The sequence below is a fragment of the Chiloscyllium plagiosum genome, unplaced genomic scaffold, assembly GCF_037043375.1.
Source record: "Chiloscyllium plagiosum isolate Xiang-an unplaced genomic scaffold, Cpla_swu_hap1 HiC_scaffold_42, whole genome shotgun sequence".
In the NCBI taxonomy this organism is placed as follows: Eukaryota; Metazoa; Chordata; class Chondrichthyes; order Orectolobiformes; family Hemiscylliidae; genus Chiloscyllium; species Chiloscyllium plagiosum.
Window position 1 is genome coordinate 32627716 of NW_028270180.1, and position 13165 is coordinate 32640880.

At 41.8% G+C, this 13165-nt stretch overlaps 1 protein-coding gene across 2 annotated transcripts in view; it reads right to left on the reverse strand.

Annotated features, from left to right (window-relative positions):
- ireb2 (iron-responsive element binding protein 2) overlaps positions 1 to 13165 on the reverse strand; it is a 66436-nt gene that overhangs the window by 28229 nt on the left and 25042 nt on the right. For both annotated transcript variants that reach the window (XM_087982217.1, XM_043680158.2), the window contains 6 exons: positions 12682 to 12865; positions 7577 to 7716; positions 7310 to 7481; positions 7120 to 7220; positions 2914 to 3030; positions 329 to 488 (listed from right to left, as the gene is read on the reverse strand). In XM_087982217.1, the coding sequence (XP_087838343.1) occupies positions 329 to 488; positions 2914 to 3030; positions 7120 to 7220; positions 7310 to 7481; positions 7577 to 7716; positions 12682 to 12865 (874 nt within the window). The remainder of the gene's footprint in view (positions 1 to 328; positions 489 to 2913; positions 3031 to 7119; positions 7221 to 7309; positions 7482 to 7576; positions 7717 to 12681; positions 12866 to 13165) is intronic.

Sequence of the window (13165 nt, forward strand, 5' to 3'; positions counted from 1 at the left end):
CACATTGCTGGTTCCTTCCTCAAAAAGCTCTAACAATTTAAACACAATTTGCCTTTCACAAAATCATGCTGACTCTGCCTAATGACATTCAGATTCTGCCACATGCTCCTCAATAACTGATTCTAGCAATTTCTCTATGACTGAAATTGGGCTCGTCATCCTATAGCTTGCTGCTTTTTGATTCCCTCATTTCTTCAAGAAAGGTATTAATTAGCTATTTCCAATCTGCTGGGACTCTTCTTGAATTGGAGACAGTTCAATTTGGTAAATGAAATAAATGCACAGGAAACGTTTAATAACTAGTTTGAACAGCAGTATATACCCTTACCTGCTCCCAGCATGACAGATGGATTACAATTGTTCGTACAGCTTATTACAGCTGCAATGACAACAGAACCATGGGCCAGTTTATAATCCTTCCCTTCAAATTCAATTGCAACCACCTCCTTCTGTTTTTCTGGAGGTATCTGAAACCCTTTAAAGCCAACCTGCATAAAACATACAGCAAGCATTTACACATAAACTGAAACAAATAGCACAGAATTATATACTTTTGTATTGGATACAGACAATATGCTTTAAGCAGTTTAAGATCTACTACACCATACAACTGTAGTTATTATAAGGTAATAAATGTTTAGATATTGTTGTTCCAATTATGCTTGAAGCCCCTTACGGAGTGTCAATAGGTTACCAGTGGGCATTATCATAGATAGAGTCATTTAGGAGATAGAAGACTAGTTCCATTCCTCACTCTGTCTCCATTGTTCTACAAGTTTATCATTCAATGTTTATTTCCTGTTATGCATGGGTCTCAATTACAAATGGCAATTATTAATCAAATGCCTAAGTTGTGTGTGTGTCTGTTTTTTTGGGAAGGCAGGTAGGGTTGGGTGGTGAAGGGAATTGGTGGGAAAAGAGAGGAAAAGGTTCATGGCTAAACATCTAACCTGACCTACAAAATGGATAAAAATAGAAACATCATCACAGAGATACTGTAATTTAATGTTCCACCTGCCAGTCAAGTGGAGACCAGCTAACTCAGCAGAGAAGGATTCCTGAAATTGAAGCCTGTCAAAACTAAGTCTGTAACTAGGAGAGTATTGTGGAATGGCATTGCCAGATAGACTGCATTTTCAAATCAGACTGGATGCCAGTCAATGACTGGATTCTGAGGATCTCCAAGTAAAGATTGAAGTTGTAGACAAACTACATTACCCATCAATGTAATTCTTAACCCACTCTGAACCCGGTCTTTAGCCGCCAATGCTGCTCCAGTGAAGTTTAGTCCAAGCTCAAAGAAAAATCTTCCATTCAGGTATTTCCTAATGGCTAACCTCAACAATGAGCAAAACAAATTCCCATCACAGCCACTGTTCCAATTTTGTTGCACACAGGGCTGGTTCTGATGGAAGTTCATTGAGTTGAAGCATTAACTCTGCTCCTATTTTCATGGATGCTGCTTTATCTACAGAGTTTTTCAGCACTTTCTGATTTTATTTTCTACATCCAGCATTTGTGGTATTTTGCTTTAGTTAAAGCTATAACTCAGATTTCAACCTGAATTTACCAGCAGCTAACAGAGCAACTTGCCCCCAGAGTCCTGAAATATTGCAATATCAATGCTCTGTTTAGAGCTCTGTACTCAATCCTTTCCACTTGTTTGAATGGAGCTGTGAATCAGTTTAAATGCATTAAAAAAAAATTTTAAAACAAAGAAATTTTACGTAAACACAATTTCTCCTCTTGAAAGGAGTCTTTTCAGAATTGTTACGGGGGGTGGGGGGGGGAGGTGGCTATTACATCCATCATGTCTCTCTGAATAAGCATCACAGAGTGCAATTCCCTGGTGTTCTCCTAGTAACTCACCACATTGTAACCATTTAAATACACATCGAATTTCCTTTTGAATGCTGCACTTGAACCTACACCGAAACGTTGCCTTCTCCACCTCCTAATGCTGCCTGGCTTGCTGCGTTCTTCCAGCCTCCTGCTCGTTATGCTTGAACCTGCCCATCCCAGTTGAGAAGCACCTTCCAGATCCTAATTGCTTGTTGCGTTAACAACTTTCTCCTCAAATCACTTTTAGTTCTTTTACCAATTACATTGAGTCAGTGCCTTATTGTCCTCAATCTTTTCAAGAACAGGAACATTTTCTCCATATCTATTCTGTCCCAACCCCTTAGCATTTTCGAAACTTCAATCAGATCTCCTCTCACCCTTCTCTCTTAAATGGAATACAGTCCCAGCTTCTCCAATCTATCTCCAGAACTAAAATTCCTCACCCCTTGAACACTTCTTTGCAATACCTTCCTAATTTTCCTGAAGTGCGGCACAGAACTCCTGGACACTATTCTCCGGCTGAGGTCAACTTAGTGTCTTATTGAATTTCAACAAATTTATGGCAGCTAACAAAAGGTTAAAGTGCCAAAGACCATTTGGTATTCAAAGGACTAAGTCAAATTTTAAATTTTCTTGTTAAATTAGGTTACATTAGCAGGTCCCATGTCTGGAACACCCAGTTCCAGAGTGCAACTTATACTCTTCACTGGCAGAACATATCTGTATTCCTCCCCACTCTGTGAGAAGGACTAAAACAGGTCTGTGATAATGCGGGTCCTAGGTGGAGTGACTCAATGAATAAACAGCCATTTGTGCTGAACAAGTTTACAACAGGAGCCTATTTTTAATATACAGCTTCGCTATGGTGTGGACTGCAAACTTCCTTTTTCACTGCATGACACAAATTTTGTATTGGTTCTGAGAAGATTTACTGCATTATAAACTTCCTTATGCCCCCTTTACTTTCACAAAGTAATGAAATAAATTACTTTGTGACCTTTCACAAGATTCGCATCAAGAATTAAAAACACAGCAGTTTGGCAGATCTTTAATAATTACAGGCATACACACCTTTTCATTCAGGCTGTTCTGAAAATCTTTCTTCATTTCATTTACCATAACTCTGTCCTGTGGCCGTTTTGGACCGCTCACATATGGAACAATACCTGACAGATTCAATTCAATAACCTGAGGAATGGATACAGAAGATGTCAGTGTACACTGGCCAGCCTTAAAACAACAAATGTCAACAGACAAAGCAGGCAGAATCACATTTTGTGCAATTGCTTCATACTGCCAAAGTCTCCAACAGAGATCTGCATACAGTTTGATATTTCACAGCTGTCTGTTGTTGGTGTTTTACACTTCAGACAGTTATCAGAGCTGTGAGTTACACCCTTTACATTAAAGCCTTGTTCCACAATGCTCAATGGAAACCAATATATTCAGAGCAAACCCCAATTCTGACACAAAATATCTGACTCCAAGCTGCCCTGATCAGCACCACAAAAATAAGCAGTAGGGACGAGTAAAATAAAAAGTTTGGGACACAGGAACATTTGAATTAGAACTGGGAGACAGTCAAATGGCCTCTCTAGCTCATGGTTGATCTTCTACACCATCCCCACATCAAAATCCTCTAGCACTCTGGGTATACCTATATGTTATGGGCTGCTTATGGGTGTACCCAACAAAGAGACCTTGAAGTGCAAGTTCATTGTTCCTTGAAAGTGGAGTCACAGGTAGACAGGACAGTGAAGGCGGCACTTGGTATGCTTGCTTTTATTGGTCAGTGCACTGAGTTTGAGAGTTGGGAGGTCATGTTGAGGCCGCTCAGGACATTGGTTAGGCCACTTTTGGAATACTGTGTTCAATTTTGGTCTCCCTGCTATAGGAAAGATGTTGTGAAACTTGGAAGGATTCAGAAATATTTACAGGGATGTTGCCAGAGTTGGAAGCTTTGAGTTATAGGGAGAAGCTGAATAGGCTGGAGCAGTTTTCCCTGGAGCATCAGAGGCTGAGGGGTGACCTTATAGAGATTTATGAAACCACGAGGGGTATGGATAGGGTGGATAGTCAAGGTCTTTTCCCACTGGTAGGGAAGTACAATTCTAGAGGGCATAGGTTTAAGCTGAGAGGGGAAAGACGTAAAAGGGACCTAAGAGGCAACTATTTCACGCAGAGGGTGGTGCATGTATGGAATGAGCTGCCGTTAGTGGCAGTGGAGGCTGGTACAATTATAGCATTTAAACTGGTGATTTAAGAAGGCAGCAGACCAGGATTCAGGGTGGCACACTGGGAGTGGGTCAGTGGTTAACACTGCTGCCTCACAGCGCCTGTAACCCGGGTTCGATTCCAGCCTCGGGCAACTGTCTGTGGAGGCTGCACATTCTCCCGGTAACTGCGTGGGTTTCCTTCGGGTGCTCTAGTTTCCTCCCACAATCCAAAGTAGTGCTGGTTAGGAGAATTGGCCATGCTAAAATTGCCCATAGTGTTTAGCAATCTATAGGTTAGGTACATTAGTTAGATTAGATTAGATTAATTACAGAGTGGAAACAGGCCCTTCGGCCCAACAAGTCCACACCGACCCTCCGAAGCGCAACCCACCCACACCCCTACATTTACCCCTTACCTAACACTACGGGCAATTTAGCATGGCCAATTCATCTGACCTGCACATCTTTAGACTGTGGGAGGAAACCGGAGCACCCGGAGGAAACCCACGCAGACACGTGGAGAACGTGCAAACTCCACACAGTCAGTCGCCTGAGGCGGGAATTGAACCGGGTCTCTGACACTGTGAGGCAGCAGTGCTAACCACTGTGCCACCGTGCCGCCCATTTAGGGGTAAATGTAGAGTAATAGAGGGGGGGAACAGGTCTGGATTACTCACACTTCGGAGGGTCACTGTGGACTTTGGGCCAAATGTTCTGTTTCCACACTGTACGGGATTCTACGATTCTTCAAAGTCAATTAGGGACACGTAATAGTTAATATCCTTGCCAGTGACATCTCATGAATAAATACATTTTAAAAATTAGCAAGTTTTGAGAAGGTTGACGTTCTGGATGTAGGTTTGCTCGCTGAGCTGCAAAGTTCGTTTTCAAACGTTTCATCACCATACTAGGTAACATCTTCAGTGAGCCTCTGAATGAAGCATTGGTGCTTTAGCCTGCTTTCTATTTATAGGTTTGAGTTTCCGTGGGTTGGTGACATCATTTCCTGTGGTGACATCATTTCCTGTTTTTTGAACCCAAGGAAACTCGAACATATAAACAGAAAGCGGGCAATCGCACCAGTGCTTCATTCGGAGGCTCACTGAAGATGTTACCTCGTATGGTGATGAAATGTCTGAAAATGAACCTTCCAGCTCAGCGAGCAAACCTACGTCCACATTTTAAAAATTTATTGATACCTTTAATATCGATCAATCAATCTCTGTTTTGAATATACTCCATGACTTGAGTCGCTACAGTTACTGGGCAAAGACTTCCTAAGATTCACCTGCTCCATGAAGAAATTCCTCCTCATCTCAGTCCTAAATGGTCCACCCGTTATTCAGACTATGTCCCTTGTTCTAGACCCCACAACCAGGTGAAACATTGTGCCTGCATCTATTCCGCTACCATTCTGCTTTACTGAGTGCATTGTGGAGGAATATGTCTTTGTCTGCTATGTTGCTTTGCTTCATTTTGTAACCCATTACGTTGTTTAGGCCTTGCCAGAGTGGCAGGGGTCAACACACTATCCCCTCCAAGCTGATCTCAAAATTCCGAGACCTAGGTCTCAGTCTACCCTCTGCAACTGGATCCTCAGCTTCCTGACCCATAGATCGCATTCAGTGAAGATAAACTGCACCACCTCCATGATCAAACTCAACACTGGAGGCCCCAAGGATGCATTCTCAGCCCCTTACTGTACTCTCTGAACACCCACAAGACTGTGAGACCAAATTCTAAATGAGCACCATCTACAAGTTTGCTGACACAACGATAAGTCAGAATGCAGAAAGGAGAGAGAGGGCTTGGTAATGTGGTACAATGATAACAACCTCTCTTTTAATGTCGGTAAAGCTAGAGAATTGATCATTGACTTCAGAAAGAAAGGAGAATACATCCCCATCTATATCAACAGAGCAGAGGTCGAGAGAGTTGAGAGCGTCAAGTTCACACGAGTGACAATAACCGACAACCTATTCTGGACCTCCCACGTAGATGTGACGGTCAAAAAGGCACAACACCTCTTCTTCCTCAGACGGCTCAAGAAATCTGGCATATCCATAAGGAGCCTCACCAACTTCTACAGATTCACAACAGAAAGCATACTGTCCGGTGCAACTATCTTGGTATGACAACTGTTCTATCCAAGACCGGAAGAAACTACAGAAGTTTGTGCACAGCCCTGACCACCATGGAAGCTAAACTTCCATCTCTGGACTCCATTTACACTTCTTATTGCTGTGAAAAGGCTGCTAACTACATTAAAGACTATATCTCACCCCAGTTATGCTCTCCTACAACCTCTTGCATTAGGCAGAAGATACAGAAGCTTCAACACATGCACCAGCAGGTTCAAGAATAGCTTCTTCCCTGCTGTTATTAGATTGATGAATGGACTCTCTAAGTGCAAATAATGTTGATCTTGTTAATGTTGTTCTTGCCTCGCACATGCTCTGTGCAGTATAACCTGTAGACCTCGCTCTGTCCAAGGGTTTTTCATCCGACAATCTGCCTGTATTGCTCGCAAAGCTTTTCACTGTACTTAGGTACACATGACAATAAATCACATCAAATCAAATCCATTGAGTTTGATAGGAATTCTGATTTTTTTTGTGGCATTTAATACCAAACTTTTCCCCATAAACTGCTCATGTTACCAATTTCTCTCTGGTTTTGTAAATGTTTTTTTAACATCACCCTATCCAACCCCCTCATGATTTTAAAACCTCTAAGTTCATCTTCTGATGCTCCGGGAAGAAAGCCCTAAGCCTTTTCAGTATCTCTCAATAGTTCAAACCCTCCAATTCAGGGACCATCCTTGTAAATCTTTAGTGCACTCTCTCAAGTTTAACACCATCTTTTCAAAGAAGGGCGAGCAGTTTGTATGCAGGATTCCAAAAGTGGCCTCAACAATGTCCTGTACAGCCACAACATGTCATTCTAACTCCTATACTCAATGCACTGATCAATCATTTTGTTCCAGTCCCACTGACAACTTTAAAACAAAATCCTTTAATTTAAATTCCCTCTGCTTGGTTTTCCTACCAAAATTAATCACCTGTGAATATTCCGGGTCTTCTGAGGGATTCTGATAGTTTCTGAACAGCTTCACAGCTTTTAAGTAAGTTTTCACAGCGTCAAGCTTTGTTTCACTACAACCTGTTGTTCAAGAAAAAAAAAGTTTTAAAAATGCAAAGAAAAAGCCCTTGACATTTGAAAGATTGTATAAATTTTCCAGTCCCTCTCACCTGTCTGTTTTAAGTGCCTTAACGTAACCTCGTCAACTGGGAAAAAGCTCACAGTTGCACCATATTCAGGACACATATTTGCTATTGTTGTTCTGTCTGCTACAGATAGTTGAGACACCCCTGGGCCAAAGAACTCGACAAACTTTCCTGAAACTCCAGCTTGCCGGAGATGCTAGGGGGTGTTTGGGAAGGAAATTGATTTTTGTTAATCTTCTTCTTTCATGCTTAATTAACATTGCAAAAGAAAAATTCCAGAAATTCTCTTACCTTTGTTACACTTAAAACAACATCGATTGAAGTAGCCAAAGGGTCTGTGGTCCCCACCAGTTTACATCCGACTACCTCAGGTAAAGTCAGCGTGACTGGTTGGCCCAGCATGACTGCCTCACTCTCTATCCCACCAACCCCTAGAAAGAAAACAAATGCCACTTTGTTTGTTTCTATAGCATCTTTATAGTACAAGGAGCACCTTTATAAACAATCCAGCAAGCATTTTGGAGAATGCTTTCAGAAATACTGCAGTGTGGGTGCAAAATCAGCACATATTAACACTTTATCCCAGATCCAATCAGCATGCAACATAAAGCGTCGATGTGAAGTTATTTTCCACCCTATAATTAGATAGCACATTACATGCTGCTATATATAACATGCAAACCTTTTTGATTGATCATGCAATTTTGGAGCTGACCACATAGCAATATCAGATCTGGCATTTTCAGATGCTCAAGTTGCTAATATCAGTATAAATGATTGTGACATCAAATACTCTGAGTGAAGTACCTTTGAACAAATAGGTGACAATTTTTAAAAAAAATTCATTTAGTGGTCATGAACATTAGATTTGGTCATAAACTAATGTAAATCAGCTGATGATTCTTTCATGCATCAGAAGAAAAATAATGACGAGGTGCAGTACAGATATTCTGTAACTAAATGTCCCTGGCACATTTAAAAAAGAATGTGAAAGTTAACATTTATCTTTGTATCATTGTCCTGGGTCAACAATTCGGAATTCATGCTAACAATATTACAGGGACTACAGAGATTTGATTAAATCTTCACATCATCCTCACACAGCAAATAGGAATGGGTAGCTAATACAGACAGACAATCTGGATAACCCATAAAAAGGGCAGTACTGGACTTGTGAACATACAAATTGTTCCAAGATCGACCAAAGTGGATTGAATCTTCATTGAATCCCCACAGTGTAGAAACAGACCCTTTGGCCCAACAAGTCCACACCGACCCTCCGAAGAATAACTCACCCAGAGGCATTTCCCTGCACTATTACCCTATATTTACCCCTGAACAATGCACCTAACCCACACAGCCCTGAACACTATGGGCAATTTAGCTTAACCAATCCACCTAACTTGCACATTTTTGGATTTTGGGAGGAAACCTGAGCACCCGGAGGAAACCCACACAGACACAGGGAGAGTGTGCAAACTTCACACAGTTACCCGAGGCTGGAATTGAACTTGGGTCCCTGGCGTTGTGAGGCAGTGTTAATTGCTGAGCCACCGTGCAGCCCCTTTTGTGTCACTCTCTTAGCACAAAGTTGAAGGATCACTTTATTTTGTTTTTCGTAATAAGGAAAGACAATTCACATGAAAATCTTTTCAAGCAGGCTAAATTTTTTTTTCATAGAAGACCGAAAAGGGAGTTTGCCTGGTCAAGGCCTGTGGTGGTGGTATGTCTTTCTTCCCAATGGATTCGCAGGATCTTGCGCAGGCAGCATTGGTAGTACTGCTTCAGCGCCTCGAGGTACCTGCTGTTGACAGTCCACGTCTCAGAGCCAGTAAGGAGGGCGGGAACCACCACAGCTCTGTAAACGATGATCTTGGCTTCAGATCTGATGTTGTCCTTGAATATCCTTTTCCTCAGGCAGCTGAAGTGTGCGCTAACATACTGAATGCTGTTCCTCTATCTCTTTGTCAATTGCCATGTAACTAGATATCAACCAACACCTGCTTGAATGTTTTGCCAGGGTAACTGGTAAAATCTACTACTCTCAACACAAGTATTTCAATTTCTACCGTAGTTCTTTCAACTAAATGTCTAAGGATACCTTTTCAAATGGTTTCATGATTATTGACCTTCAAATCCAAAACTAATTTATTTTTACATTTTTTAATTGTTCCACAGAACGTGGATGTCAATGGCGAGGCCATCATTTTGACTATCCTGAACTGCCCTTTGACATCAGCTAAAAAAAAAAACCCACAGTGCAATGAGTCTGGAGTCATATGTTGGTCGGGTCAGGTCAGGTAAAGACAACAGATTTTCTGCCCCATCCTTAGAACTCTGTGGGAAGCTAGGGAAGAGATTGATGGGCCCCTTGCTGAGATATTTGTATCATCGTTAACCACAGGCGAGGCACCGGAAAACTAGAATTGGCTAACGTGGTGACACTATTTAAGAAAGGTGGCACGGAAAAGCCAGGGAACTACAGACCGGTGAGCCTGACATCCATGGTGGGCAAATTGTTGGAGGGAATCCTGAGGGACAGGACTTACACGTATCTGCATAGGCAAGGACAGATTAGGGATTGTCAACTTGGCTTTGTGCGTGGGAAATTGAGTTTTTTGAAGTAACAAAGAGATTAATGAGGGCAGAGTGGTGGACGTGATCTATATGGACTTCAGTAAGGCGTTCGACAAGACGCATCATGGTAGACTGATTAGCAAGGTTAGATCACACAGAATACAGGGAAAACTAGCTATTTGTATACAGAACTGACTCGAAGATAGAAGACCAAGGGTGGTGGTGGAGGGTTACCTTTCAGTCTGGAGGTCTGTGACCAGTGGTGTGCGAGAAAGTTTGGTGCGGGGTCCACTGCTTTTTGTCATTTATGTAAATGATCTGGATGTGAACATAGGAGGTATCGTTTGTAGGTTTGTAGATACCAAAACTGGAGGTTTAATGGACAGTGAAGGTTACCTCAGAAAACGGCATCTGATCAGAGGGGCTAATGGGCGGAGGAGTGGCAGATGGAGTTTAATTTAGACAAACGTGAGATGCTGAATTTTGGAAAGACAAATCAGGGCAGGACTTATATACTTAATGGTAAGGTCCAGAGAATGTTGCTGAACAAGGAGATCTTGGAGTGCAGGTTCATAGTTCCTTGAAAGTAAAGTCACAGGAAGATAGGATAGTGAAGGTGGTGTTTGGTATGCTTTCCTTTATTGGTCAGCACATTGAGGACAAGAGTTGGGAAATCATGTTGCGTCTGTACAGGACATTGGTTAGGCCACTTTTGAAATACTGCATGCAATTCTGGTCTCCCTGCTATAGGAAGAATGTTGTGAAACTTGGAGGAGTTCAGAAACTATTTACAAGGATGTTGCCAGGTTTGAGGTATAGGGAGAGACTGAAGAGCCTGGGGCATCAGAGGCTGAGCGATGACTTTATAGAAGTTTATAAAACCATAGGAGCACGAATAGGGTGAATAGCCAAAGTCTTTTCCCCAAGAGTAGGGAGTCCAACAGTAGAGAGCACAGGTTTAATAGGACAGGGCAAAAATTTAAGAGAGACCTCAGGGGCAACCTTTTCACGCAGAGGGAGCTACTGGATAAATTTAATACACCATGGAGTCAGGGTGGGTGGATATTAGGGCTTGTGGGAAAACAGGACAACTCAAAGAGTAGCACCTAGCACAGAGTAAGGAATTCATCCATCACAGCATCAAAACCAACATGTGCAGTAGTGGAGGCCGATACAATTACAACATTTACAAGACATCTGAATGGGTATATGAAGGGTTTAGAGGGAGTGGGGCCAAAATCTGGCAAATGGGACTAGATTTATTTAGGATATCTGGTCAGCATGGATAAATTGGACTGTTTCTATGCTGTATATTTCTATGACTTTAAAAGGACACGAGGGAACAAGATTTTTGTCATCTCAATGACAGTTTCACTACTGCTATTTTTTTCTCAATTAAATGACTAAATGCTACCAGTTGCAGTGATGGGCTTTGATCCCTTGTTCCTAGAGCATTAGGCTAGGTTAATGCATTACAGTCCAGTAGTATTACTGCTGCCTCTCCTGTATGTTTTTAAGATTAATCAGTGTCCTACAAAAAGGGACACATGAGAACGTTTTGCTGGAGCTGTTTGTCAAAGTGAACATTGATGGATCTGGTAATGTGAAAATTATCTTCCTTCAGTCGACAGGTTTAGCAACATGCTTTGAATAGTGATATGGTTGAGTACTTCACTACATGGTACCTTCACGCTTTTACTGGAGTGGTATTAGACTCGGAGGCTCTTCACCTTGGGAATTCAGGAGAGACTTGCCACTGTCCACCTTTGACAGAACAGTTGCTAAGCTTCAGGCTTCTGTTTACTACCTTGTCCATTTTCTGGCATGTGGTATTCAAGTGACTGAAACTCAATTGCAGTGGACATGGGCATGCATCCTGCCCAGACTGTCACAGAACATTTGCATCATTTCACAGAGCACCTTTTAAAAATGACAGGTCTGAAGAGGAAATCTCATTTTAAGGAGATAGCAAAGTGAAGCTAGGTGAAGAATGCAACTGGAGTTTAATCTTTTACAATCTTTTATCAGCTTTTATTTACCCAATATGAATATGTGCATTCTGAACCCATCACTGCTGCTCAATCATACATACAAACATACATACAAACAATCCCTTATATCCACATGAAACCACCAGTTCATGCTTCCCACCTGAATACAACTAAACACAATAAAATATAATGAATAAACAAATAGCAGCAAGCGCCTTCCTCTCCTTATTCTGGAGAAAAGAATCAAAAAGGCAAGGCTCCTTCGAATCAGACTCTTCAGTGAGATTAGATTACTTACAGCGTGGAAACAGGCCCTTCGGCCCAATAAGTCCACAACAACCTGCCGAAGCGCAACCTACCCAGACCCATTCCCTTACATTTACCCCTTCACCTAACACTACGGGCAATTTAGCATGGCCAATTCACCTAACCTGCACATTTTTTTGGACTGTGGGAGGAAACCGGAGCACCCGGAGGAAACCTACGCATACATGGGGAGAATGTGCAAACTCCACACAGAGAGTCACCTGAGGCTGGAATTGAACCCAGGTCTCTGGCGCTGTGAGGCAGCAGTGCTAACCACTGTGCTGCCCACTAAGATCACGAGTGTTTGACAAAAACATTCAGAAATACAGGTAACTTCCAAATGACTGGATCACCCACATTCTCGTTTTAAAAGAAATTACCAATTTAAAACAAATTAATTCAAGAGTACAAATAACTAAAGAGTCAGGTCTCAATTTTTTTGTCCCAGCTGTTTTAAGAGAAGGTGTTTGCTTCTAGTTGCGGTTATGGGTAATAAGTGAGAGAGATTAGATGCACACTTACCCCATCCTAGAATTCCAAGACCATTCACCATAGTCGTATGAGAATCGGTGCCTACCACGCTATCAGGGAAGAAAACGTCTCTTAGGTCAAACACTACGCGAGACAGGTATTCCAAGTTTACTTGATGCACCATTCCACTTCCCGGTGGCACCACAGTCACGTTCTGAAATACTTTGGAAGCCCACTGTGTCAAAAGGAGGGAGAGCAGGAAAAAAAGTAATTAAAAATATTTAAAATCAAACCACACAAACATCTTATTCCAACTCTAAAACAATTCTGCCAAAAACATTTTAAAATTCCCTGTTTCGATTGTGCTCAAATCAGAATGGAATTCTACTGTTACAGATTTCCCCTCACTAGAGACAACCCTCAAACAGCAGACTTCTTACAAACTGCTACCTCTGCCTGTCTTTGCTTTGGAATGTGTTGAGTGTAAATCCAGCTCTCTATTTTATAAACATTTCACAGACACTAAGGACTCTCA